At 44.3% G+C, this 26,024-nt stretch overlaps 1 protein-coding gene across 1 annotated transcript in view; it reads right to left on the bottom strand.

Moving 5' to 3' along the window:
* DRC1 (dynein regulatory complex subunit 1) overlaps window positions 1-26,024 on the bottom strand; it is a 597,053-nt gene that overhangs the window by 487,891 nt on the left and 83,138 nt on the right. Inside the window, exon 3 of the mRNA XM_069236516.1 lies at window positions 3,336-3,448. Within this exon, the coding sequence (XP_069092617.1) occupies window positions 3,336-3,448 (113 nt within the window). The remainder of the gene's footprint in view (window positions 1-3,335; window positions 3,449-26,024) is intronic.

Raw genomic sequence — 26,024 nt, 5'->3', positions numbered from 1 at the left:
GTAACTAACCTTCAGGACTCACAACGGCCATCTTGAATCTTCTCTTCTTGATTCTTTCTTTGAAATAAGCGCAAGATTACTCTGCAAACCTTCTTCCAGTTTGGGCTTTGCTGTCTCCACTGAGGATATCTCTTTGCTTTTCTAAAGCAATTCTTTGATTTGATTTGGCAAGTTTGTGTGGTCATGACAAGAGGCCTTGTCACTGTTGATGTGGTATTAGTCATCAGCAGTGTAGGCTTTGCTGACAACAATGTCTTTGTCTTTGAAGGACTAGGTTTTGTCAACGGTGTCTTCATTGATGAAGTGAGTGTTGACAGTGGACCTGGCATTGCCGACAGAACGATTGTCATTGAGGGAGTACATGTTGTTGATATCCTCATCAATGGGTTGATTTTAACAGTGGGTAAGTAATGCTTGTTGGTAAGGTTGTCAACAATGGGATTTTACTAGTTGACAGCAAAGTCTATGGCTTCTTTTTTAACCAAATAGGTGAGGACAAAATCACTCAACAAAGGCTTAGTTCTGGATTCTCTTGTTGAAACATCACCACAACCAGAAGTCTTCATTTTCAAAGCACAGGTTACCTTCGTGGGGGCTACATAAGGCTCTACTGAGATGCCTATGATAGGTTCCTTAGAACCTACAAGTTCCAACTTGTGCTTTCTAGCTTTTGTAGTGCTTTCTTTCTGAAAATTGTTCTGGAAAATCAGCACTTTAAAGTGGCAGCAAATGCCTTCTCTGTCTTTGAAAGTCCTTTTGCTGAAAGTGACGAAACAGTCCCTACATATATGTCAGAGTTGTAGTGACAAAATATGCATTTGGTGTGTGGATCTTCTGCAACAATCTTTTTCTCTCAAGACATCTCACATGGTTTAAAGAGGGATTTGGGATATGAAGCCTCCAAGTACAAGCAAGCATTGGCAATGCCAATAGGTCTAGCTGATGAATGAGGTGCCTCTTGGGTCACTGATGAGTTTAGGCACTCAATACACTGGTATTGAAAATAGTCTATCGTTGTTTTAAAGTTCCAGCATAGCCGCCACATTTAGAACCATTGGGTTGGCTATCTTGGCATGGCAAAACAATGATGCACTGCATCATAGTTTCCTGGAGCCAAAGACTGACGTGGACTGAATGATTACCCTATGCAGTACGCTGTGATGAATGGACTAAAATCCTTCATCCGTAAGGTAATCTGTTACACTTCATTCACCAAAATACCTACTGGTAAGCTTTAATATAGAGAAGTAACAATCAAATCTTAAATGCCTATTGATTTTACTACATGCGTTTATCATAACTTTCCATAATAAACTGATCAGATCAATTGCATCAAAAGTATTTTTTCGTAGTGAATCAGTCAGGTATCTAGCTATTATCATTGGCTTTTCACCATAAGCAATTTAGACCTATTATGCTGGTTATAAGCCTTCCCACAAGCCAACCATCAGATATCCCATAATAAACTTAAAAATAGGTGCAAAATGTGGTTGTTAAAGCAATATAAAATCCCAATTTATAGATTACCATAGTGCAAATTGTCTGTCCCTATGGTTTGTTCGGTTAGATCACCAACACCAGATCCCTTGCCTATTAAGGTAATCTGCAAGATTCCATGTAACAAAATACTTGCCTCAAGGCTTTAGCAAAGTGTAATAACAAATTGTCCTTAAAGCCTATTGCCTTTAACACACACTCTTCAAAATAAGCAAGGCAAGGCCTAATTGCTTTGTTAGAATTTTTCCTTATAAACAGATCACACCTAAGGAATCTGACATAACTTTTCCCCATGACCCATAAAGGCTTCAAGCCTTTACCAATAGCTTAACACTATGTACAAAGCAGGCCTGCTTAAGTGTGCTTGAAGTGGCAGCCATCATGCAAACAGTTGTAAAATTATGAATATGTAGACAATTAAAGTTGGGAAAACAATATACAACGCCTCTAAAGAGGGCCTAACTAGAATATTCAAAGTGAAACTCTGCTCTTTGCTTTGTCGGAATGGGTAACCAACACCAAAACACTTGCCTACTATGGTAATCTGTGAGGTTGCATGTAAGCAAATACCTCTCTATGGACTATAATATAATGTGGCAACAAACTACTGTTAAAGGCCTATTGGATTTACCATATATATGTTTTCACAATAATAAACCAGGCGTGCTACATTTGCTATACCTTTTCACAATGTGGAGGCCAGACCTTTGGCATCTGGCAAAAGATTTCCCTGCATACCAATGAAACCTTTTGGCTCATTGGTTGTGACCATAATCAACTCAAGCCTACAGTACTGAGTGTAAGCTTTACTGCAAGGTCATCATCAGGCATACAGTCGTAAAAGTGTTCTTGTATACAAAATTGTAGTTGGCAAATCAAAATACTGTCTCTCCTAACAGGGTTAAACAAGGATTTTCAGAGCAAACTTGCTATACTCATGGTTTGTCATGGGGTAACCAACAGCGTTGCCTAGAAAGATAACCTGTGAGATTCCATGTAACAAAAATTCTTTATGTAGGCTTTAATTCAGAGGAATACAAATAGACCCTTAAATTTCTATTGACCTTAACACGTTTCACAATCAGTATGTCAGACCTACTGCTTTTATCCTACCGTTTCCTAATAAACATTCAGTCCATAGCCTATATCATTGGCTTGTCACCAAAAGCAACACAAGCCTACTCTACTGAGTGTAAGCTTTCTACAAGGCAACCATCAGGCACAGTCATAAAAGTTCAAATGTATAAAAAAAATAATTACAGCTGGCAAAGCTAAATAGTATTTCTCCAAAGAGAGACTAACAAGGATTATTGTGGGGCAAGTCTTCTATCCTCACTGTTTGTTTAGGTGACTCACCAACACCAAAAGCCTTGTCTAATACAGTAATATGTGACATTCCCTGTAGCAGAACATATTCCCACAGGCTTTAGCACAGTGGAATGACAATTCACCTCTAAAAAGTCTGTTGTTTTTAACACATTTTTGCAATAAGTAGGTCACGAATACTGGTTTTGTTATAATGTTTCACATGAACAGATCAAATCTATAAAATCTGACATCATTTTTCCCAATCAACCGATAAAGCCTTTAATCTTTATCATTGGCTTTACCCCTTGCCTACTATTAAATTACCTGTCTTCAGCCTGTCACACAGTGTGATAGCAACCAACGGTTAAAGGCTTGCGGGCTTTAACAAATGTTTTCACTATTAATAAGCTAGACCAAATGCCTTTGTCATAACGTTTAATGGGAAGCAGGCCGGGCCTATGGTATCGGAGACACACACATGTACACACACACACACACCAACGCAGACACACCCACACACTCTCTCTCACCTCTGACGTTTCAGCTCCTCTTCTTCTGCTCTTCGCTGGGTCTCCCTGCCATCTGCCGCCACCTGGACATTAGTTACAAACTGTGTTCCATCCCTGACCAATTTACCCAATCTCTGTGGATACAAATACAGGACAACCAAGAGAAAATGAGACTTTTTGACAGGACAATGTTTTCTACCATCAACCTCAGTGCAGAAATATTTTTCAGTTGTACTCAGTTTTAATATGTGCACTTCCTGAAATGTTTTGCAGGAGGGCGATTGAAAATAAAAACAAACATTGTGTTTTTCAAAGTTGTTGAGCCAGTTAAGCAGAAAAAAACGATGCATGTCAGTTCTCCCGATTTGGGCATGAAATTATGGACTGTGGATATGCGGCACAAAGGGAAGACCGGAGAGATGACTTGGGGAGGAAATTGTTTATTTTGAAAGTAAAGAGGACCTCAGGGAGTTAGAAAATTGAAGGGCCTTTCCAGAAGGAACATTAACATAATAAGTTAAAAGTGTGAAACCTAATTTTCATTCATTAATTGTTAAAGTAACTTGGTATAAAACTGAGCAAATATATTTTTCAATGCATAGCAGAACAATCAAATTAAATCAAAGACTTAAATCAAACTGAGTAGACTAGACCTGGGCCTGCTCTGACCTGGCCAGCATGGAAGCGTGGAAATGTTTATGTATTAATCAAGAATTTATTGACAATGCGCAGAACAGCAATCTACACTGCAGTTCACATATGTACACTGATATGAAGCTATTGCCTTTGAAAAGATTTTGACATGACCTGTTAAAGTGCATTTTCCTGATTAGGCTACCAATGCCTGATCTAGGCCTCCACACCAGCTTGTCCAAAATGGATGCCACATTCAGTGTTGATTGTTTCTGCTGCACGTAGTCAATCAAGACATGCCTGTTTATTTCTGAATGACACTGTTGTTGAGGAAGAGCTAGCATGGGCTTACTAATGTAAAATTTTTCCAATGACCTTCGTCTTGCATGTAGTATTGAATTCATTCACAATTGGTCACTTTGGTTCATGTAAGTAGTTTGTTCTGACACCTCCGGATGACATTAGGTTAGAGGTGCTGAAGCAATATTCGTGCAGTGGCCATTGCTTATACCAGACGTCTTCAAACTGGGGGACAGGGACCCTTCCCCCCAGGTAGGTCCTTAATAGTGGAGGGGTGGAGGGAGTTGCCGTGTTCTGGCCAAGAAAAGAATCATGCTAATAACAGTGCTTTGTTTTGAGTGAAAAAAAATGATTGGCAGTAAGCCGCTTTGTAATGGGCCATCATTAACATCTTTTGTCATTTATATCCTGGCTGGGAGTAGGTGTGAAAATGGAACAGACTCCAAATATTTCTCAAACCACTCCCACCCATTTCTGATAACCACACTGTGGATATTTTTAGACTTTAGTAAGGCCTGGCTGACCAAAACAGTATGTTTGACAATCATGTATTTGACTGCATTTTTGAAAAACATTACATAATTTAAGTGCAATGTTTAAATATGTTTAGACATATTTAAACATTGCCAATTTAACAGAATAATTGTGAACAATTGTGGGGGGGGGGGAGGTGATTTAAAAAAAAAAATTGCATGCGGAGCATGGCATTAAAAATTTTGAAAGCTTTTGGGTTAGACGGCAAGGCTGTATGATGGTTTAAAAATGTTGCTTTTTGCCCATTATTCTGCATTATTCTATTATTGAGAGCCTTCATGGCAATGGTTTCATGCATATAAATGAGATTTGCTGCATCTACACTTTATTATCTCCGTATTGGACCTTTAACATTTTTAAATAAATCCCCCTACATTTTCTAAATCTGTCTAGAATTACCTTACTTCGTCATTCCTTTCTTATTGGACTGTATGCTTATCTGCTGTTTGTTTTGTACTTTATGTTAGGAAAACACTGCTTCATGAAATTGAGGTTAACACCATCCCCTATTCACTCAACCAGTGGGTGTGTTTTTGAGGTGTAAGATTTTAAGAGCACAGTGCACCCACAGAGGTCAAATTTACTTGAGCATTAATTCTGAAACTGCTGGGCTTCAATAATCAACACGTGGCCACTGGATTATAGCACCTGCAACTAGATTATTCTATCATATCAAATGACAATCTTATTGGGTAATGCCACCACTAATTTTCAGAAAATAGTATCCAAGTGACTGCATCTTCATTTTATACATGATGTTATAAGATTCCTACAGACTGCAGAGGAGCTGAAGAACAATATATATGGCCACAGTGTAGGATGTCATGAAATTCAAACTTTACTTAGCAATATTAGATTAATGAACATCTGTGAGCATTTTGGGCCAAATGTACAAAGAGCATTGGCAAACTCTCTGAATTGGTAAATCACAGGGTTTGCAAATGCTAAAACCATTTTTTCTTGTATTCTAAATGCATTTAGCGAGACAGAAAAGTGTTTCTGAATCGCTACATGGGTATAGAGATGGATATCAATTCGGTATTTGGAAGGGGAGTGACATAGGCGTCCCTTCCGAATGCCAATTCAGTATGCTATGTACCAATGTTTTCAGACCGAAATTCGGTCAAAAAACATTGATATTTTAACAATACCTCAAAGGAGATGGTTAGTCATTCGCAAAAGGAAAGGGGTCTATTTTGGGTACTCTTCCCCTTTGTGAATCCACAGGACATCTGCCTCCTCTTAAACAAACAAAAAAGAGAAACTTTTCTTTGTGAATGCAGTCCCATTTCCTTAAAGAAATCGGATTGCACTTTAATACAAAATTTGCTTAATTATAAAGCAATCACAGACATAGTGGTCAGCTGATTCCAGCAATCCTCCATTCCTGTTATGTCTCAAATAATAGTCAATGAAAGTGATCACTACTCAGGGTTAATACAGTTTGACCTGGAGCTCCCTGCTGCTATATTAAACATATTAGATGAGTCCATAGGTCTGGAAAAAGCCTCACTGGTCCCAGCGATTGAAGTGGGGAAAGATACAGCAGGACACATTCAACAGGTGAAGATGAAAGTGCCAACAACATTTGCCAACTCAGGGAATTTACAACACAACTGGGATCTAATCATTGACTCAGTGTTCTGCAATTTGGAAGGCAAGATAAATCACTGCCCAATAAGTACTAAAGATCACAGTTCAAAGAGCTAAGATAACGTACATGACGGACAAAAGCAACCAGGGTGCCTTATAGGAGCTATGGAACAAAAGGAAAGCTCATCGCACCCTACAGTGGAAGTCAAAAGCAAAGCCAGGGGATCAGAATGGACTCATTTGTTCTCTCTTTTTTCTTGCAGAAATCAAGAAATGGTTTGGATCTACATTAACACAATAAATAATAAATTTGTGTAGGAAGTTGGCTCTGTATATACTATCTAAAAGTGAGAGATAGTGTGCACAGAGTCCAAGGGTTCCCCATAGAGGTTGATAGTGGCAAAATTAGATAATACTAATGCTCTATTTTGTGGTAGTGTGGTCGAGCAGTAGGCTTATCAGAGGGTAGTGTTAAGCATTTGTTGTACGCACACAGGCAATAAATGAGGAACACACACTCAAAGACTTAACTCCAGGCCAATAGTTTTTAAATAGAAAGATATTTTCTTAATTTATTTTAGAACCACAAGATGTAAGATTTGAGTTAAGTACATAAAATGCAAGGTACTTCACACAGGTAAGTATAGAACTTTGATTTAAAACAGTAGTACACACAGTTTAGGTTAAAATGGCAATAAGCTATTTAAAAGTGGACACAGTGCAAAAATCAACAGTTCCTGGGGGAGGTAAGTTTGGTTAGGTTTCTCAGGTAAGTAAAGCACTTACACAGTCAGTCTCCTGGGCATGGGCAGCCCACCATTGGGGGCTCAAGGCAACCCCAAAGCCACAGCACCAGCAACACCGGGCCGGTCAGGTGCAGAGGTCAAAGGAGGGCCCAAAACACATAGGCGCCTATGAAGAACAGGGGTGCTCCGGTCCTAGTCTGGTTATAGGTAAGTACCTGCGTCCTCGGGGAGCAGACCAGAGGGGTTTTGTAGAGCACTGTGGGGGGACACACAAGCCCACAAAACACACCCTCAGCAACACAGGGGCTGCCGGGTGCAATGGACAAAGTAGGCGCCGGGTTTGCTATTGAAAGCAATGGATGGATCCAAAGATCACTTAGGCGATGCAGGCAGGGCACAGGGGGGCTTCTCGGGCCAGCCACCAACTGAGCTAGGAAGAGGGCCACCTGCTGGTCACTCCTGCACTGGAAGGTGGTTCCTCTCGGTCCTGGGGACTGCGGTGCAGTGCCTGGTCCAGGCGTTGGGTTCCTTGTTACCAGACAGTCGCAGTCAGGGGGAGCCTCTGGATCCTCTCTGCACGCGTCGCTGTGGGGGTTCAGGGGGGTCAACTCAGGGTACCCATGTCGTCATAGTCACCTGGGAGTCCTCTATGCAGTGTTTGTTCCCTTGAACTCGAGCCGGGGGTGTCAGGTGCAGAGTGTGAAGTCTCACGCTTCCGGCGGGAAGGGAGAGTTCTCTGAAAGTTGTTTCTTTGTTGCAAAGTTGTTGCAGATTTTGAACAGTGCCGCTGTTCTCGGGAGTTTCATGGTCCTTCAGGTTCAGGGCAGTCCTCTGAGTACTCAGAGGTCGCTGGTCCCTGTCGGATGCGTCGCTGTGTAGGTTCTTTGAGTCTGGAGACCGGACGGTAGGGCTGGGGCCAAGTCAGTTGTCGTCTCCGTCGTCTCTGCGGGGCTTTCAGGTCAGCAGTCCTTCTTCTTTTTGTAGGTTGCAGGAATCCGATTTCCTGGGTTCAGGGTCGTCTTTAAATACTAAATTTAGGGGTGTGTTAAGGTCAGGGGGAAGTAGCCAATGGCTACTGTCCTTGAGGGTGGCTACACCCTCCTTGTGCCTCCTCCCTGTGGGGAGGGTGCACATCCCTAATCCTATTGGGGGAATCCTCCAAACTCAAGATGGAGGATTTCTAAAGGCATGGGTCACCTCACTTCAGGGCACCTTAGGGGCTGTCCTGACTGGTGGGTGACTCCTCTTTGTTTTCCTCATTATCTCCTCCAGCGCTGCCAACAAATGTGAAAGCAGTGGCCGGAGGGGTGGGCATTTCCACTAGCTGGGATGCCCTGGGGTGCTATAACAAAAGGCATGAGCCTTTGAGGCTCACCGCCAGGTGTTATAGTTCCTGCAGTGGGAGGTGAGAAGCACCTCCACCCAGTAAGGCTTTGTTCCTGGCCACAGAGTGACAAAGGCACTCACCCCATGTGGCCAGAAACTCGTCTGGTTGTGGCAGGCTGGCAAAAACTGGTCAGCCTAGCACTAGGAGTCGGACTGGTATTCAGGGGGCATCTCTAAGATGCCCTCCGGGTGTATTTTACAATAAATCCCACACTGGCATCAGTGTGCATTTATTGTGCTGAGAGGTTTGATACCAAATTTCCCAGATCTCAGTGTAGCCATTATGGAACTGTGGAGTTCGTAATCAACAGACTCCCAGACCATATACTCTTTATGGCTACCCTGCACTTACAATGTCTAAGGTTTTGCTTAGACACTGTAGGGGCATAGTGCTCATGCACTTATGCCCTCACTTGTGGTATAGTGCACCCTGCCTTAGGGCTGTAAGGCCTGCTAGAGGGGTGACTTACCTATACCACAGGCAGTGAGAGGTGGGCATGGCACCCTGAGGGGAGTGCCATGTCGACTTAGTCATTTTCTCCCCACCAGCACACACAAGCTGAGAGGCAGTGTGCATGTGCTGAGTGAGGGGTCCCCAGGGTGGCATAAGACATGGTGCAGCCCTTAGAGACCTTCCCTGGCCACAGGGCCCTTGGTACCAGGGGTACCATTTACAAGGGACTTATCTGTGTGCCAGGGCTGTGCCAATTGTGGGAACAAAGGTACAGTTTAGGGAAAGATTACTGGTGCTGGGGCCTGGTTAGCAGGGTCCCAGCACACTGTCAATCACACCTGGCATCAACAAAAGGCAAAACGTCAGCCAAGGAAGGCATTTCCTTACAATCTGCCATCAGAGGGCATGGTGTCCCAGCAACAAAATGGATATATATATATATACACAGAAACTATATGCAGACCCAGGCTCCACGTCACAGGGTAGCCAATATGAGAAATGGATCAGACCTGAACAGCGAAGAAGTGGTAACTGGGTCTATAATATTCAAGTGAGACTTTGGGCCTGCTTTAGAGTTTGGCGGATGGGGATACTTTGTCACAGACGTGATGGATGTTTCGTCCGCCGTATTACAAAACCAATTTATCCTATAAGAATAGTAATACGGCGGCTAAGAGGAGTTTGTGTCGAAGTAACCTGTCCGCCCAACTCTAAATAAGGCCCTCTGTGTCTAAAGCCATCAAGGCTAGGTGAACCAACGGGCTTCCAGTCTTAACTGCCTCCTAAGTGCACTGTTTAGGTCCGATGTAAGCTTCTGGGTTGACTGCCTCACTCTGCTGTATGTGGACAGTTTTCAAAACGAAAATGTCCCACAATATTGGGATACAACCTTCATGTAAGGTCCAAAAAACGCCAGGAAAAGAGTACCCTTTTTGGCCACCGTATACTTCTGGATAAGTAGATGTAAATTCAAGCTCTGATCGGTGGTACTCAGGCAAGGCCAGAACCCATTCTGTGAGGTGAAGATAATGTGATTTTCCTCTGCCCACAAAGATAATCTTTCCTGGGCTGTGTGACCCAAAACCTTGACAGTAGTGTCAATCAGAGATATGGGCCTGTATCATCTAGGGTTGGCTCAGTCCCCCTTTTTAAAAATTGGTGCAATGATGGAATGTGACCTAGAACCAGGTGGGCCTATTGACAATGAGAATTTAGAATGTTTGACAAGAAGTGGGCCCAGATGACTATGGGGGGCATTCTGACCCTGGCGGACGGTGACCGCCAGGGTCACCGACCACGGGAGCACCGCCAACAGGCTGGCGGTGCTCCCGAGGGCATTATGACCGCGGAGGTTCAGCCGCGGTCAGAAAGGGTAAACCTGCGGTCTCCCGCCGGTTTACCACTGCCCTACAGAATCCTCCATGGCTGCGGAGCGTGCTCCGCAGCCATGGGGATTCTGACACCCCCTACCGCCATCCTGTTCCTGGCGGGTCTCCCGCCAGGAACAGGATGGCGGTAGGGGGTGCCGCAGTGCCCATGCCTATGGCATGGGCACTGCAGGGGCCCCCGTAAGAGGGCCCCGCAATGTATTTCAGTGTCTGCAAAGCAGACACTGAAATACGCGACGGGTGCAACTGCACCCGTCGCACCCCTGCAACTACGCCGGCTCAATTCTGAGCCGGTATCCTCGTTGCAGGGGCATTTCCTCTGGGCCGGCGGGCGCTCTTTTGGAGAGCGCCTGCCGGCCCAGAGGAAATGTCTGAATGGCCGCCGCGGTCTTCTGACCGCGGTGCGGTCATTTGGCGGCGGTACCTTGGCGGACGGCCTCCGCCGTCCGCCAAGGTCATAATCAGGGCCTATATCTCTCCTGAAAAGGTGTGCCAGCAATTTCAATGTCAGGTGCCTAATTGCAGGCTAGGTGCCTGATGGCGCATGCAATTTCATTGGTCAACAAGAAAAGATCAGGGTTACCCATTGTCTTATTACAAGTATTGTAAGTTACAGGCACCACCCCAAAATTGCAGGAATACATTTGGGAGAAATGGTCATGCCACTTGGCTTCAGCTATCAGGAAGGGATGATTGAGGTCCCTCCAAAAGGTGGCACTATTGTTAAGATCATTGGATCTAATTAACTATTGTCCGTTAAGGACCCTTTTCTCTCCTTTGTGACCTTCTTGTAGATGGCATGTAATCGTTTCATCTCTCCCCTTTCCGTAGGAGAACATTTAAGGGCCATACCTTCATTAAGGCGGGGCTCATTAAACCAGCGAGCTCCCCAGAAGGCAGCCAGGACATCAGTTGGAGCTATATTGGGTTAAGGCTGTGTTCCAGCTCCTGGCTCCTCTGTCTAAACAAATTGCCACAGAACTCCTCTGGTATCATTTTGGTCCAGTTCAGACATGTTTTGCTGGAAAGGGCTCATGTTTGTGATCTCTGACACTGATATTCTGAAACTAACATTAATGGGTTATGGTCGCTCCAGCTAGACCAGTTAGTCTGGTAGTCCACTAAAGAACTGGAGATGGGCAAAGAAATCAAGATCAAATCCACAATTCATTCCCACACTCTTCCAACATATGTAGGAGCTACCTGAATACTGGGTATAACCAGGTTAAAAGATTGAATGAATGCATTCACCTGGTTCCCTTGGGTGGTATGTTCAAAATGAGCCAAATAGAGGTCATCTCCAAAAGGGAGACCATGACAAATGTGGCAAGTTTTTAGACAAGGGTGGATGTTAAGATCGCCCAATACAATGATTGCGGTATACGAGATGGAACTTTGGTCAGAGACCAAAGAAACAATCATATTTTCTTTGTCTGACATTTGAGGGGCAAACCCAACGCAGGTTGCTGTGCTGGTTCCTTTGTCCCAAGGCAGCAGAAAAAAACAGGATTTATCTCAATTGCTGTTGATACCGGCCCTTTGTCCAAAGTATTGGAGCTCCTGCATGATTTCGGCATTTTGTTTATTGTATGGGGTTCATAAAGAGCAGTAGGGTGACATCTACGTATAGGGATATCATGTGAGTGATGTGCACAATCTGATGCTAGACAATCAAAAAAAAAAGCACACACGTGACACACCTGTATAGTACGAACCCTGGCAGTCTGTTGCCGGTATAGCAGCTGAATCCAGGTTAGGACGACCCTGCCCAAAGTCATCTTTCAAACAAATAGTCTCAGAGTAGGGGGTTGAAAGCCGCAACCGAAGTCCAACCCAATTTTGCAAGGCCCCGTCCACTACATGAAACTGAAGTCTGAGATTGACATGGGAAAATCCAATGTCTTTAAAGGAGTGCACTGGTGCTGGTTTCACAGCTCCGTACTATGGAGGCCAGTCATCAGACAAGCCATAAGCTGCAGGTCAGCGCCCCGGGTCGGCCCTTACCTCCCTCCTGGCCACACTTCGAAGTCTGTGCTGATATCTGCAGGAGCCAGAGCTGAGCTTCTTTGTCTATCATTGTTTTCTATTGGGTGGTACAGTTGTAGTATGTTGATTTACAGATTTACCTATTTGGAGACTCCCAAAAGGTAAAAAAGATGTTTCAGAGAAAATCCATTTTGTTAAATAACTGATACCGATGATATATCAAACTCCTAATAACAAGAGTCAAGAAGATCTCAAATACAATTTGCAAAACCCACCTATAATTTAACAGGTTCTGAATAAAAAGGAATTTAAAATTGTTGTAGAATACACATTTCAAAAAATAGGGAGAATGTAAGTAAAACGTTAGAGGCTCAATATTCTGTTTCCTATTTCTACCTCAACCCTAAACTGAAAGCAGGAATTAGTTTCAAGTTTCAAGTTTATTAACCATTTGATCTCATGCCAAAAGAGCAATACAAACATTACACTTACATACATTACAATTAGTAAAACACATAATACTTCTTAAAACTTCATTCATTATAAATACCCTTTTTAACCCCTTTATACAATTACATCTTAAAACATTATCTTGTTTAAAAGAACATCACATTTAACAAATAAAAGAAGAGGAAAACCATCAGCTTAAAATACCTTAAAATAACAAGTACTTATATATCGCAAATTGCTAATTATTATATTTGCAAAATATGTATGTGTCCATTTAACAATAGAAACAGTCTATCACGAATATTTGTATAGAAAGCAAATATTTTGAACAAAAACACAGTTATAGCTGTGCCATTTGTGCTAATATAATTACATCAGTGCTAATAAAATATGGAACCCTCCTAATTCTGAGTCATATTCACGAAAACTCCAGAACATACTTTTGTGAATGAATAGTCCACACCGCGGGATTCCATAGAAGAGATAAATCTAATCTAATGCTATTGGATACTCAGATCCGCTAAATATTCATCAGTTTCAGACAGAAATGTCCCAATAGCATAGCACAGTGTTATATTATTGCACTTAAAACTTACAGACATTAAATCACATATTAGCCACACCTGAAGACTTCTGAAAACATGGAGCAACAAACTTCTTCTAGGTGCATTTAAACAAGTACAAATACAATTATGTGCGAAAAAGACATGGTACATTTTGTCAAACAGGACAGGTATTGCTAACCCTCTTTGACTGTCTAGCTATCTTCCAATTATTCCAGGCTGGGACCTGTCCCAACCTAACCTTAAGTGCCCACTTCCTGAGGTGACCACTTTTTATATTCCGCAGATAAGGCTGGATATGACCATCTTAGTGCGACTCCCTTAGATGATTCAGATTAACTCTATTGTATACATCATCTTTGTCACTGCGTCTGCAGAGCTCTGTTGTAAACTGTTTTATTACAAGCTTTTGCTAACAGACCTTATTTCCACTTCATACCCAAATATCTAGGAGATTAAGCACCCACTGCCCTACAGGCTTCTCCAGAAAATACGATTTTAATCTTTGCCTTAAAAAGCTCTCTTTTGCCTTTAGAAGACAAGCCCAGCAGTTAAGAATCCGCTGTTTGTATTTGAATAATATATTAAAAAGGACCAGTTCCAAACTCAGGGCATTACTCATGGACCCTCTGGGCACGCCGAGCCAATTTTCCAAGTACTGGAGTCAACAGTCTGTAACCTCCTAATTTACTTTACAGGTATAACTTCACAGCAATTCAGTAATAGGTTTACAATTTTTGCATTATAGGTTTCCTCAAAACTTCAATAGATTTATGACCCAAAGCAAGGTCCAATCTACGTAAAGCACCTGCAGTGGCTTTAGTGCAAGCTTCCTGACACTCTGTATGTGGCTTGAAATTTAGGTTCTGTCTAAAAAGAAGACCTAAATATCTGTACTCTTCGCCACCTCCACTTGATCACCATTTAACCAACACTTATATCTAATGGGTTGCACCCTTCCCTTTGAGAAAACCATAAGAAATATGTTACTTACCTGTAACTATAAATCTCCATTATTGGAAACTTTCATAGATTCACATGCTTGAATACTTCCCTGTCGTCGAGATGGGAGTCCCCGGGGTAATACATAAGCTATGTTTAAATGTATACCTACATTACATGCATTACGCCTTTAGCTTATTAACATATCAAAGTCATTTTGTAAAAGAAGACCCAAGCTCAAAATGCAACCAATCAGGTTGCACCACCCTCTAGAAGCCTCCTGTGAGGAACTGCCTTCCCTCAGATTTTCCGAGCATAAGTGCTGCAATATTAAGAAACACTGAAAAAAGAGAAGGTGAGCTCCGCAGGGGACGTGGGTAGGCTGCCTGTGAATCTATGAAAGTTTCCAATACTGGAGAACTACAGTTACAGATAGTAACTTATTTCTTACTCCAGTATTGGAACTTTCATAAATTCACATGCTCGAATAAGAATAGCAAGTAGTGACTAGCACATTTTCTGTATTTGTAATAACAACATTCTACCCTATATATAAGATAGTATCAGCATTTAGATAAATTCATGCCTGATATATATGTAATATACAAGCAAATGTATTATTATTCAGAAAACGTGGTACTAAACAGTAGGAGCGGATGGCGGGTATAAAGAAATGGCTCACCTTCTTAGGAACAAATGTCTAAGGACTGCTTGGCCTACAGCTGCATCTCAAAGCATTTCAGCATCTAAGCAATAGTGTTTCGTGAAAGTATGTGCCGTTTTCCACGTTGCCGCTCGGCAGATGTCTGGAAGGGATACGCCCAAGAACAATACACAAGAGGTGGAAACCGCTCTAGTGGAATGTGCACATACTTTCGTGTCCAAAAGTCGACCAGCCTTTCGATGGAAAAAGACTATCGTGTTCGAAATCCACCTGGAATTGGTCTGTATAGTAATTGGATCCTGAATGACTGTTTTGTGTAAGTAGAATTTGACGCATCTTTTCAAGTCAAGAGAATGGAGAGATCTTTCTGCTCCAGTTTGAGGTTGTGGGGAGAAGGACTTCAGTGCTATTGGCTTATTAATATGAAAGTCTGATGGTACTTTGGGGATACATTTAGGGTTGGTACGTGAGATAACTCTATCTGAACTGTAGAAAAGGCTTTTGGTTTGTAAATGCTTGTATTTCGCTGACTCTACGAGCAGATGTTAGAGCTAAGAGGAGCACTACTTTCCATGTGGCGTATTTGATGTCCGCTTTATGGATGGGCTCAAATGGTTCTTTCATCAGCTGGCCCAAGACTGTATGAAGCTGCCAAGCTAGAGGAGGGGCTTTGCTAGATGAAGTAGGTAAGGTAATATTTGTTCTAGAGTGAAAGAAAGGGGGTGTATGTTCTTGGTGACACACCACAGGCAGAAGCGTTTCCTCTTTAATTGGTATGTTTTACTTGTACTATCTGCATGCGTCTTAGCCAGGATGTCCTTACAGTCGTTATGAATGCCTAAGTGGACGAACTCATTGAATTCAGGAGCCATGCAAACAAATTGAGAGATTTGGGATCCGGGTGTCTCACCTGGCCTTGGTTGATGGTTAGCAACTCCAGAATCGGTGTTATCCTGATGAGTGGACATGACAGCAGCAGTGGTAGCTCCGTATACCAAGGTTGACGCGGTCAGGCAATTAGGATTATTTAGCAGGGCTCCGATTTGATTTTTCTGATCACTCGTAGTAGGAGAGGAATTGGAGGAAAAGCATAAGCATAAATCCCTTACCATGCTATTGAAAAAGCATCTCCCACGATCCTAGTTGGTGATGCCAACTTGCATAAAATCGTCATTTGGCATTCTGACGTCACCAAGATGTCCAGATCTAGTTTTCCCCGCTGGAGGAATATTCTGTCCATCGTTTCCTGTTTCAATTCCCATTCATGGGGGGATGTGTTTAGCCTGCTCAGCGAATCTGCAGTGGTGTTCTGAAGTCCTGGGAGATGCTATGCTTTTATGTGCACTGAGTGTCGAATGCACCAGCTCCAAATGGTCTGTGCTTCTTTGGATAGCAGATGCGACCGAGTCCCTCCTTGCTTGTTGATGTAGTGCACAGTGGTCGTATTGTCCATTGGAACAAGCACTGAAGAGCCTTGGATTCTTGGAAGGAAGGCCTGCAATGCCAGATACACTGCTCTGAGTTTGGGGAGGTTGATATGAAGAGTGGTGGCAGAGGGGGGCCATTTGCCGCTTACTTGAAGGTCTTACAGACATGCACCCCATCCCACCATTGATGCATCTGTTGTTATAGTTAGCGGAGGGATCTGGGTTAAGAAGCATAGGCCTCTGGAAATGTTTTCAGATATTATCCACCAATTGAGAGAAGCTTTTCATACGTGGGGTTATTTGTATTGTGTCCTCAAAGGAGCCTTGTGTCTGCTTCCATTGTTTATCTAGCTCCTCCTGGAGTTGACGCATATGAAGGCGACAGTGGGGAATAAGATTTATGCAAGATGACATCATCCCCAGCAATGATTTGTAGCGTCAAACTGAAAGAGACTTTTTTTGTTGCATTGTTTTTGCTAGCTTGACTAGCTTGTGTTGTCTGTCAACTGTTGGATAAGCTTTGGTTTGGACTGTATCCAGTATGGCACCCAGGAAGACTATGCTTGTGGATGGCTGGAGCAGGCCTTTTCTTGGTTGAGGAGTGAGGCCCAATTGTTTGAAAAGAAGTAAGGTAGCCTAAAGAGATCTGCGTACTGACTGGATGTCGGAAGCCTTTACTAACCAGTCGTCTAGGTATGTAAAAAATTGATGTCGCTTGCGCCTTAGATATGCTGCAACAGGGGCTAGACACTTGGTAAAAATCCGGGGAGCGGACTTGAGCCCGAAAGGGAGCACCTTGAATTGAATGTATTGTATTGTATTGTATTGTAATCGTATTTATATAGCGCTTACTACCCCTGACGAGGCGTCGAAGCGCTTTTCGATGAGTAGCACGCTACTCCGGAACCCAACAAGAATTAGTGATGGATTAGTATAGTTTAATAATGAGTACAGTTTTAGTATTATTATGAGTTAATTTGAGCCACGGATATGAGAGTTTGTTAGTTAGATTGACTGGAGTAATGGAGGGGTGGAGGAGGAAAGAAATCCAGAAGTGTTAATTGGGAGTATATCCTTCATTTACTCAACCCAAAGGCTTGGGATGAATAAAGGGGGGTGGAGGGGGAAGAGTATGTGGAAGGGTTAGGGAGAGCATAGTAGAAGGGTGAGATGAATGCAGGAGAATTTAGTAGGGTTGTGTGGGAGGTCACAGAGGTAGAGTGAGGTTTGGTGAGTTAGATGTGGAGGTGGAGGGAAGAGCTTAGGCAGAGATATTTAGGAGATGAAAGTGGTAGAAGGGATTTGGGATGAGTCAGAGTGAGAATGGAGGATAGTTTGATAGAGACATGACATAAGAGTGATGAGTAGATAAGTGTGATAAGATGAGAGCAGGAATTCATAGATATCTAGTATAACAACCCAAAACCAGGAGCCATGCAATGATCCACGAACATGCCAAGCACAGAAACAACATATACACATACATACACATATAAATATATATATATATACACACACATGAATACACACACATATGCACATACAATACATAATTAGAATCATGGGTAAAAAATACTTAGTCAGACAGGTTTAAAGAGTGTGTGTGTATTTTATTGTTATGACAGTAGCAATACATATTTTCCAAAGAAACTATAAATAAATAGAAATATACATATAATCTGTAAAAAATATTTATCCACATAGGCATATGCAGTTCATAGTTGTTTGAAAAAGGTGGTTATGAAGGAAAGAGACAACTCTTGAGTAGTTTTCTGAAGACAAGAAAGTTATCTGTGGCTCTTATAGTTGGGGGTAATGAATTCCATAGTTTGGCTGCTTGGACGGAGAAGGATGTACCACCTATAGTCTTTTTCCTGTATGGTGGTGTTCTAAGGCGGGTTGCCAGTCTTTAGCGGAGGGTTCTTTGTTGGATGTATTTGGTCATTTTCTTTCTGATAAAAAGCGGTCCTGTTCCAAGTATAGCCTTGTGGGTGATACAAATCAGCTTGAAACTGCATCTTCTGGCAACGGGTAACCGGTGTAGTGCTCTCAAGGCAGGGGAGATGTGGGATTGCGGCTTTATATGTAGTAGTAGCCTGGCTGCGGAATTCTGGACATGTTGTAGTTTTTTCATAACAGATAGAGATGATCCATGGTAGAGGCTATTGGCATAATCCAGTTTGGATAGTACAAGCGAGATAGTAGCTTGCACCTTGTGTGGAAATCCGAGGTGGGGGAAGATGCGTCGTAAAGTCTTTAAGGTGATGAAGCTTGTGCGTGCTAATTTGTCTACTTGGGCATTCATAGTTAACTTGGAATCCATGGTGATTCCTAGGTTTATAACTTCCTTGGATAATTGAGGAGGTGGTCCGAGATCGTCAGGCCAGACGCATAGAGGGTCATAATTTTTCGAGTCACCACAAATGAGTATTTCTGTTTTGGAGGTATTTAGTTTGAGATGGCTCCAGGTCATCCACTGATCAACGGCTCTGAGGCAACTGAAGATTTGGGAGTTTTTTGGGGTCTTCTAATTTAAGTAGTATTTGTGTGTCATCTACATAGTTGTAGCATGTGAGATGGAAATCATTGATCAGTTCTGGTAAAGATATCATGTAGATGTTGAAAAGCAAAGGTGAGATGATTGACCCTTGGGGGACCCCTGCTTTTGTGGGGTAGGGTTCGGACGAGAAGGGGGGCGAGTGGATGATATTCGCTCTTTTTTGGAGATAGGAAGTAATCCAGTCGAGAGCAATCCCTTGTATGCCGGCTTCGTGGAGTCTTTGAGTTAGGGTGTCATGGTCAACCGTATCAAAGGCAGCTGAGAGGTCCAAGAGAAGTAGTGCAGCAACTCCATTTCGGTCGACTGTGTTTTTAAGATCGTCCCAGATTGCCATGAGTGCCGATTCAGTGCTTCTTCCTGGGCGGAATCCAGTTTGGAAGTCTGAAAGTGTCGAATTGTCTTCAATGAATTGTGACATCTGGGCGAATGCTGCTCTTTCTATCAATTTGCCCAGGAAAGGTCCATTTGTGATTGGTCTGTAGTTGTTGGGGTCTTGTGGGTCTAGGTTTGTTTTCTTTAATAATGGTCGTTTGTATGCCTTTTTCAGGTCTGCAGGAAAAGTTCCTGAAGTTAAAGAGTTGTTGATGATTCTTCTTACAGGTGTGGCAGCAGAAGTAGATAGCAGGATGTTCTTGAAGATTTGTGGTGGGCAAGGGTCAGAAGGGCAACCAGAAGGTCTGCTTGCTTTGACCAAATCCATAAATTCATCCTGGGATATTTGTTTGAAGGACTGTAGAGGTTGGGATGGTTTATTCTTAAAGGGTATTTTAGTAAAGGGGTTGGTGCTGATGGTTTTCTTCTGCTTTAAATAGGAGTCCAATGTGTCTGCCTTGGTTGTGTAGTGAGTGGCCAATTTGTTTGTGAAATCTTGAGTGGTGGGATGACTTCCTTCCATGCATGTAGGTTTTCGAAATTCATTGAGAATTTTATATATTCCTTGGTTGTAGATTGAGCCTTTTGAATTCTGTCTGAGTAGTATCTTTTTTTAGCTTTTTTGATTGATGATTTGTATATCCTGTTAAGTTTGTGTAGCTGCAGTTTGTCTTGACAGTTGTTTGTTTTGAGCCACATCCGCTGCAACTTTCTGATTTGTTGCTTTATCTTTTTAAGTTCTGTGTTTCTCCAAGGTGTTGGTTTTCTTTTGTCGTGTTTAGTTTTTCTGAGTGGTATTAGGAAAGCTTCCTGTAGCCACTCATAAAGTTTTGGTACAGAAGAATAAGTTACTTACCTTCGGTAACGCTTTTTCTGGTGGATACAGTAACTACCTGTGGATTCCTCACCAAAATAATTCTCCCCTCGCGCCAGCCTTTGACGGAAATTTCTTCTAGCTCTGCACGTCGACGATGACGTCACAATCGCCCGACTCCACGCGACGCCACATGACGTCATCTAGGCAATAAAAAGCCGTTGTCGACGTGCAGATGTCAGTTATCACCATTTTTTTACGTGCCATAGAGGCGAACAGGTTAACCTAAAGAGCACACATTAATCCAGAATAGACGAAAATAAAACATTTAATATAAAACTCAATATAAATCACAGTTAAGAATACTCAATTCGAGATAGAAATAAATAAATATTTATGTACAATTCCAGTCCAAAATGTCCTTTTCACTATCTTAAAATGCAAAGGAAAAGTATATACAATGAATACAACCATATGCATGTGAAAGCTATATACATATGTATACAAGTCCAAGGATGCACACCCAAAGAGATCCTGGTTTGACCAGTCAGGCAACGGGGAAGTGGGTGGGACCGTGAGGAATCCACAGGTAGCTACTGTATCCACCAGAAAAAGCGTTACCGAAGGTAAGTAACTTATTCTTCTGATGGATACACCTACCTGTGGATTCCTCACCAAAAGAATAGAGTCCCCAAGCAGTATAACCTCCGGTGGTGGGTGCCCGAATGGTCAAACCAAGAAATCTTGCAGCACCGAGCGAACAAAATGGCCATCCCTCCTGACCTTAGAGTCCAAACAGTAATGCTTGGCAAAAGTATGGAGGGATGCCCAGGTCGCTGCCCTGCAGATGTCAGCCACAGGAACACCTCTAGCCAAAGCCGAAGAAGCTGCTTTGGCCCTGGTGGAATGGGCACGAAGCCACACAGGTGGATCTCTCTTCGCCAAAGAATAGCAGATCTTGATACACAGAATGACCCACCTGGATAGCGTTCTCTTGTTGACCGCTCTACCTTTCCTCTTCCCCACGTATCCAACGAAGAGCTGTTCATCCTGTCTGAACTCTTTCGTCCTGGCGACGTAGAAGCTCAGTGTTCTTCGCGAATCCAGCCGGTGGAGCCTCTCTTCCTCCTTGGATGGGTGAGGTGGAGGGTAAAAGGAAGAGAGAGTAATTGACTGCCCCAGGTGAAAGGGTGTAACAACCTTCGGTAGGAAATCCGCCTTGGTCCTCAACACCACTTTGTCCTTAAAGAAGGAGAGGAATTGGGTTTCTACAGTTAGAGCCTGAAGCTCAATAACCCTTCTGGCAGATGTTATTGCCACCAGGAAAACAGTTTTAAATACTAGGAACAGTAAAGAACAAGAGTGCATGGGTTCAAACGGGGCCCCCATAAGAAAAGTTAAAACCAAGTTAAGGTCCCACTGAGGCATAACGAATGGCGTGGGTGGAGCTATTAAGATGACTTGCGCTCGGTCGTGGCGGACCTTCCTCAGAACCCGAGGAATTAAGGGTATGGGGGAAAACGCGTAAAGCAACTGACCCTTCCAGGACATCTGAAACGCGTCCCCCAGAGCTCCTTGCACCGGATACTGGAGGCTGCAAAACAGTGGGCACTGCGCATTCTCTTGAGTTGCAAACAGATCTATTTGTGGATATCCCCACACCTGGAAGATATACAGAATCAGATCTGGATGAAGACGCCACTCGTGGTCGACCGAGCTGCGTCGACTGAGAATGTCTGCACGCACATTCAGGACTCCGGCCAAATGATGTGCAATCAAGCAGAACTTGTGGTCCTGAAGCCAGGACCAGAGTCGAAGAGCTTCTCTGCAGAGAAGATACGACCCCACTCCTCCCTGTTTGTTTATATACCACATTGCGGTTGTGTTGTCCATTAGAACCTGGACTGACTGACCACGAATGGAAGGGAGGAAGGCCTTGAGTGCCAGCCGTACTGCCCGTAGTTCTAACAGATTGATGTGTAATTTCTGTTCTACTGGAGACCAAAGGCCTTTGATCTCCAGGTCCCCCAGATGAGCTCCCCACCCTAGAGTGGAAGCATCCTTTACCACTGAGGCCACTGGTGGGGGTAGCGAGAACGGCCTTCCTTGAGACAGGTTGTCGACCGCTGCCCACCATTGAAGATCCACTGCAGTGCCTCTGGAGATCTTTATCCAGTCCTTGAGATCCCCTTTGTGCTGAAACCACTGCCTGCGGACGCACCACTGGAGAGCCCTCATGTACCAGCGTGCATGAGTGACCAACAGTATGCAAGAAGCAAACAGACCGAGCAGAAGAAGGACTTTGAGGATTGGAACTACCGCTCCATTTCGAAACATTGGAATCAAAGCCTGTATGTCCTGAACCCAGTGTGGCGGAGGAAAGGCCTGATTCAATGTCGTGTCCAATACTGCCCCTATGAACAGGAGGCGTTGAGAGGGCTCCAGGTGAGACTTGGGTACATTGACTGAAAACCCCAGGTCGTACAGCAATTGAGTCGTCAACTGGAGATGGCACCACACGAGCTCTGGAGTACTGGCTTTGATCAACCAATCGTCCAGATAGGGAAACACAGCGATCCCCTTTCTTCTGAGCTCTGCCGCTACCACTGCCATGACCTTCATGAAGACTCGAGGCGCTGAAGTAAGACCAAACGGGAGGACCGCAAACTGATAATGTTGTGATCCCACCACAAAACGGAGATACTTCCTGTGCGATCAGAGGATCGGAATATGAAAATACGCGTCCTGCAAATCGACCAACACCATCCAGTCTCCTTCGTTCAACGCCAAAAGAACCTGTGAGAGGGTCAGCATTTTGAACTTTTCCTGTTTGAGGAACCAATTCAAAATCCTCAAGTCCAAAATCGGTCTCAGCCGACCATCCTTTTTGGGAATCAGAAAGTATCTTGAATAGCACCCCTGACCCCTCTCTTGCTTGGGAACCAACTCTATTGCACCTTTTTGTAATAGGGATAATACCTCTTGCTGTAACAGGAGAAAATGGTCTTCCCAACAGAAGGATGGGCGGGGAGGGACGGTGGGAGGAAATTCCCAAAAAGGAAGAGCGTACCCCCTCTTCACAATGTTGATGACCCAGGAGTCTGATGTTATGACCTCCCACATTGGAAGAAAAAGGGTAAGTCTCCCCCCTACAGGAGACGAATGGACAGGGACGGGTGGAGGACTACGGCTGCTTTCCTTGCTGCACCCCTCCTGAGGAAGAGGTAGAGTGCTGCAAGGTGGCGCCTCTCGTACGGACTCTGCCCCTGCCCCTGAAGGATCTGTAAGGCAGGGTAGAAGCAGTTTGTTGTGGTCCTTGCAATCTTCCTCGAAAGGAACCACGTCCAAATCCTTTAAATCTCCGAAAGCCTCTAAAGGTGGATGAGGCCGACGACTGGAGTCCCAAGGATCTAGCTGTCGCTCTACTCTCTTTAAAACGTTCTAAGGCTGAGTCAGCCTTAGAACCGAAGAGCTTTTCCCCATCAAACGGAAGATCAAGGAATGTAGCCTGCACGTCCGTCGAGAAGCCCGATGATCGAAGCCAAGACTGCCTCCTAGAGACTATGGTCGTGCCCATAGCCCTAGCCACCGAGTCCGAAGTGTCCAAACCAGACTGGATCACTTGCATCGCAGCCGCTTGAGCATCCGAAAAGAGTTGCAGCATCTCCTGTGACACATTAGGATGGCCCTTTGCCTCTTCCATAAGGGCATGTATGTAACGTCCCAGTATGCATGTGGCATTGGCAGATTTTAGGGCCATACTGCACGATGAAAATGTATTTTTAGCAGTATGGTCAATCTTTTTCGACTCTCTATCAGCAGGAACCCCAGGAAACGAGCCAGGAGAGGATCTGGAGTAACATGAAGCTTGGACCACAAGGCTCTCCGGAGTTGGTTGCCTGGAAAGAAACACTGGATCCCCAGGCGCCGTTCTGTAGCGCTGAGCCACCGCTCTGTTGACCGCCGCAGTGGATACAGGTTTCATCCAAATATCCTTAATAGGGTCCAGCAGAGCCTCATTGAATGGAAGAAGAGGCTCAGCAGAAGCAGATGTCAGATGGAGGACCTCTGTCAATAAATTTCTCTTAACCTCCGTGGTAGGAAGAGTAATATCCAAAAAGTCCACAGCCTTACGAATGACATTATGGAAAGAAGCTGCTTCCTCTGTGATCTCTCCAGGAGAAGCAAGATCCCATTCTGGGGTAGTGTCAAGGCCACTAGCTGAGTCCAGACCCTGGAAGTCACCTGAGGGCTCTACAACTTCCCCTTCCTCCAGGTGTTGCCTCAGGTACTCCTCCTCTTCCAAGAGATGAAGGGCCAGGCACCTTGATCTAAGTCTGGGCTCCAAGCCTGGAGTCGACAAGGCGTCAGCCGACGCCGAAGATCTCCGTCGGCGCCGAACCTCGGATTCGTCCGAAGCCGGAGGCTCCGGCTCCACAGCGTTCTTGGACGTCAATGGGATCTGAGGCGAATCCGACGCAGCAGACATAAACGGGGTGAACGGCGCCGACTTGAAAGACGCTGGAACACCCAAGTCGTAGGCCAAAGGACCAGACGGACCTGCATGACTTCCACCCGGCGCCATGGGAGCAAAGATGTTAAACATAGCTGCAGGATCCGATCCCGGAGTCGGAAAAGCCGGGTACTGTTGCTGCTGCACCGGCGCCGGCAAAGCTGCCGAAGAGGGTCCAGGTAACTCCTGGCTAGGAGAACCTTCAGGCCTTTGGAGAGGCTTGACCTCAAAGACCGACCCAGGTGACGTCGGGGTCGCCGGAGGTGGAGGGGTGACGGTCAGGCTTATCTCCCACGTCAGACGACGCCGAGCCGACGGAGAAGCCGATCTAGACCTGGACCGTCCTTTGCTCGTTCGGCGGCGAGATCCATGACGGCGCCGAGAACCACTATGGTGATGACGAGACCTAGAGGATCTCGACGAAGACTCCCTCCTATGACACCTCTCTTTCTTCTTCTTGGACCGGGCCAAGAATAATTTCGCCTCTCTTTCTTTGAGTGCCTTAGGGTTCATGCGCTGGCACAAACCGCATGCCGCGACCTCATGATCGGAACTAAGGCACCAGAGGCAGTTTTCGTGGGGGTCGGTAACCGACATCCGACCCCCGCATTGGTTACAAGATTTAAAGCCGGATTTTCTAGGCTGCGACATCGTAACCGTCCGTTGGTAACAGTAGCTCCCTGTGAGCCTCGAAAAAACAACCGTTATTCGGGCACGGAAAAAAGGGAACTGACGTCTGCACGTTAACAACAGCTTTTTGTTGCCTAGATGACGTCATGTGGCGTCGCGTGGAGTCGGGCGATTGTGACGTCATCGTCGACGTGCAGAGCTAGAAGAAATTTCCGTCGAAGGCTGGCACGAGGGGAGAATTCTTTTGGTGAGGAATCCACAGGTAGGTGTATCCATCAGAATTAATTGTATCTAGATCTGTGTTTGCTGTTAGTTGTGTTTCTAAGTGATCCAAATTGAGTTTGCTCCATGGTCGATAGGTGTATGTATGTAAGTAGTTGTGGGGTGTGTTGATTTGTGGAGTTGTATGTCGTAAAGTTATTATTAGGTGGTCTGACCAGGTGGTTGGTGTGATGCTATGAATAGTAACGAGTTCAGGCTTAGCAAAAATGACATCTAGGATGTGACCAGCGATGTGTGTGGGATTGTGTACAATCTGATGTAGGTTTAATGCGAGTAGGCCAGTGGTGATAGCTTTTGGATGTGGCATATTGGGTTTGTCAAACCAAATGTTTAGATCCCCAAGAATGCATAGATTGGAGTATAGTGTAATAAGGTTTGAGACTGTGTCAAGAAAAGCATCTGGAGTTGTTAGGTGGAGGTCTGTAAAGGAGGAGAAAGTTACAGGAGGAAGTTGGAGTAGGGTGGCATCTGGT

Source organism: Pleurodeles waltl, chromosome 5, assembly GCF_031143425.1.
Source record: "Pleurodeles waltl isolate 20211129_DDA chromosome 5, aPleWal1.hap1.20221129, whole genome shotgun sequence".
Taxonomy (NCBI): Eukaryota; Metazoa; Chordata; class Amphibia; order Caudata; family Salamandridae; genus Pleurodeles; species Pleurodeles waltl.
Note: the sequence above shows the minus strand (reverse complement) of the source record. Positions and strands in the feature narration are given on the sequence as shown.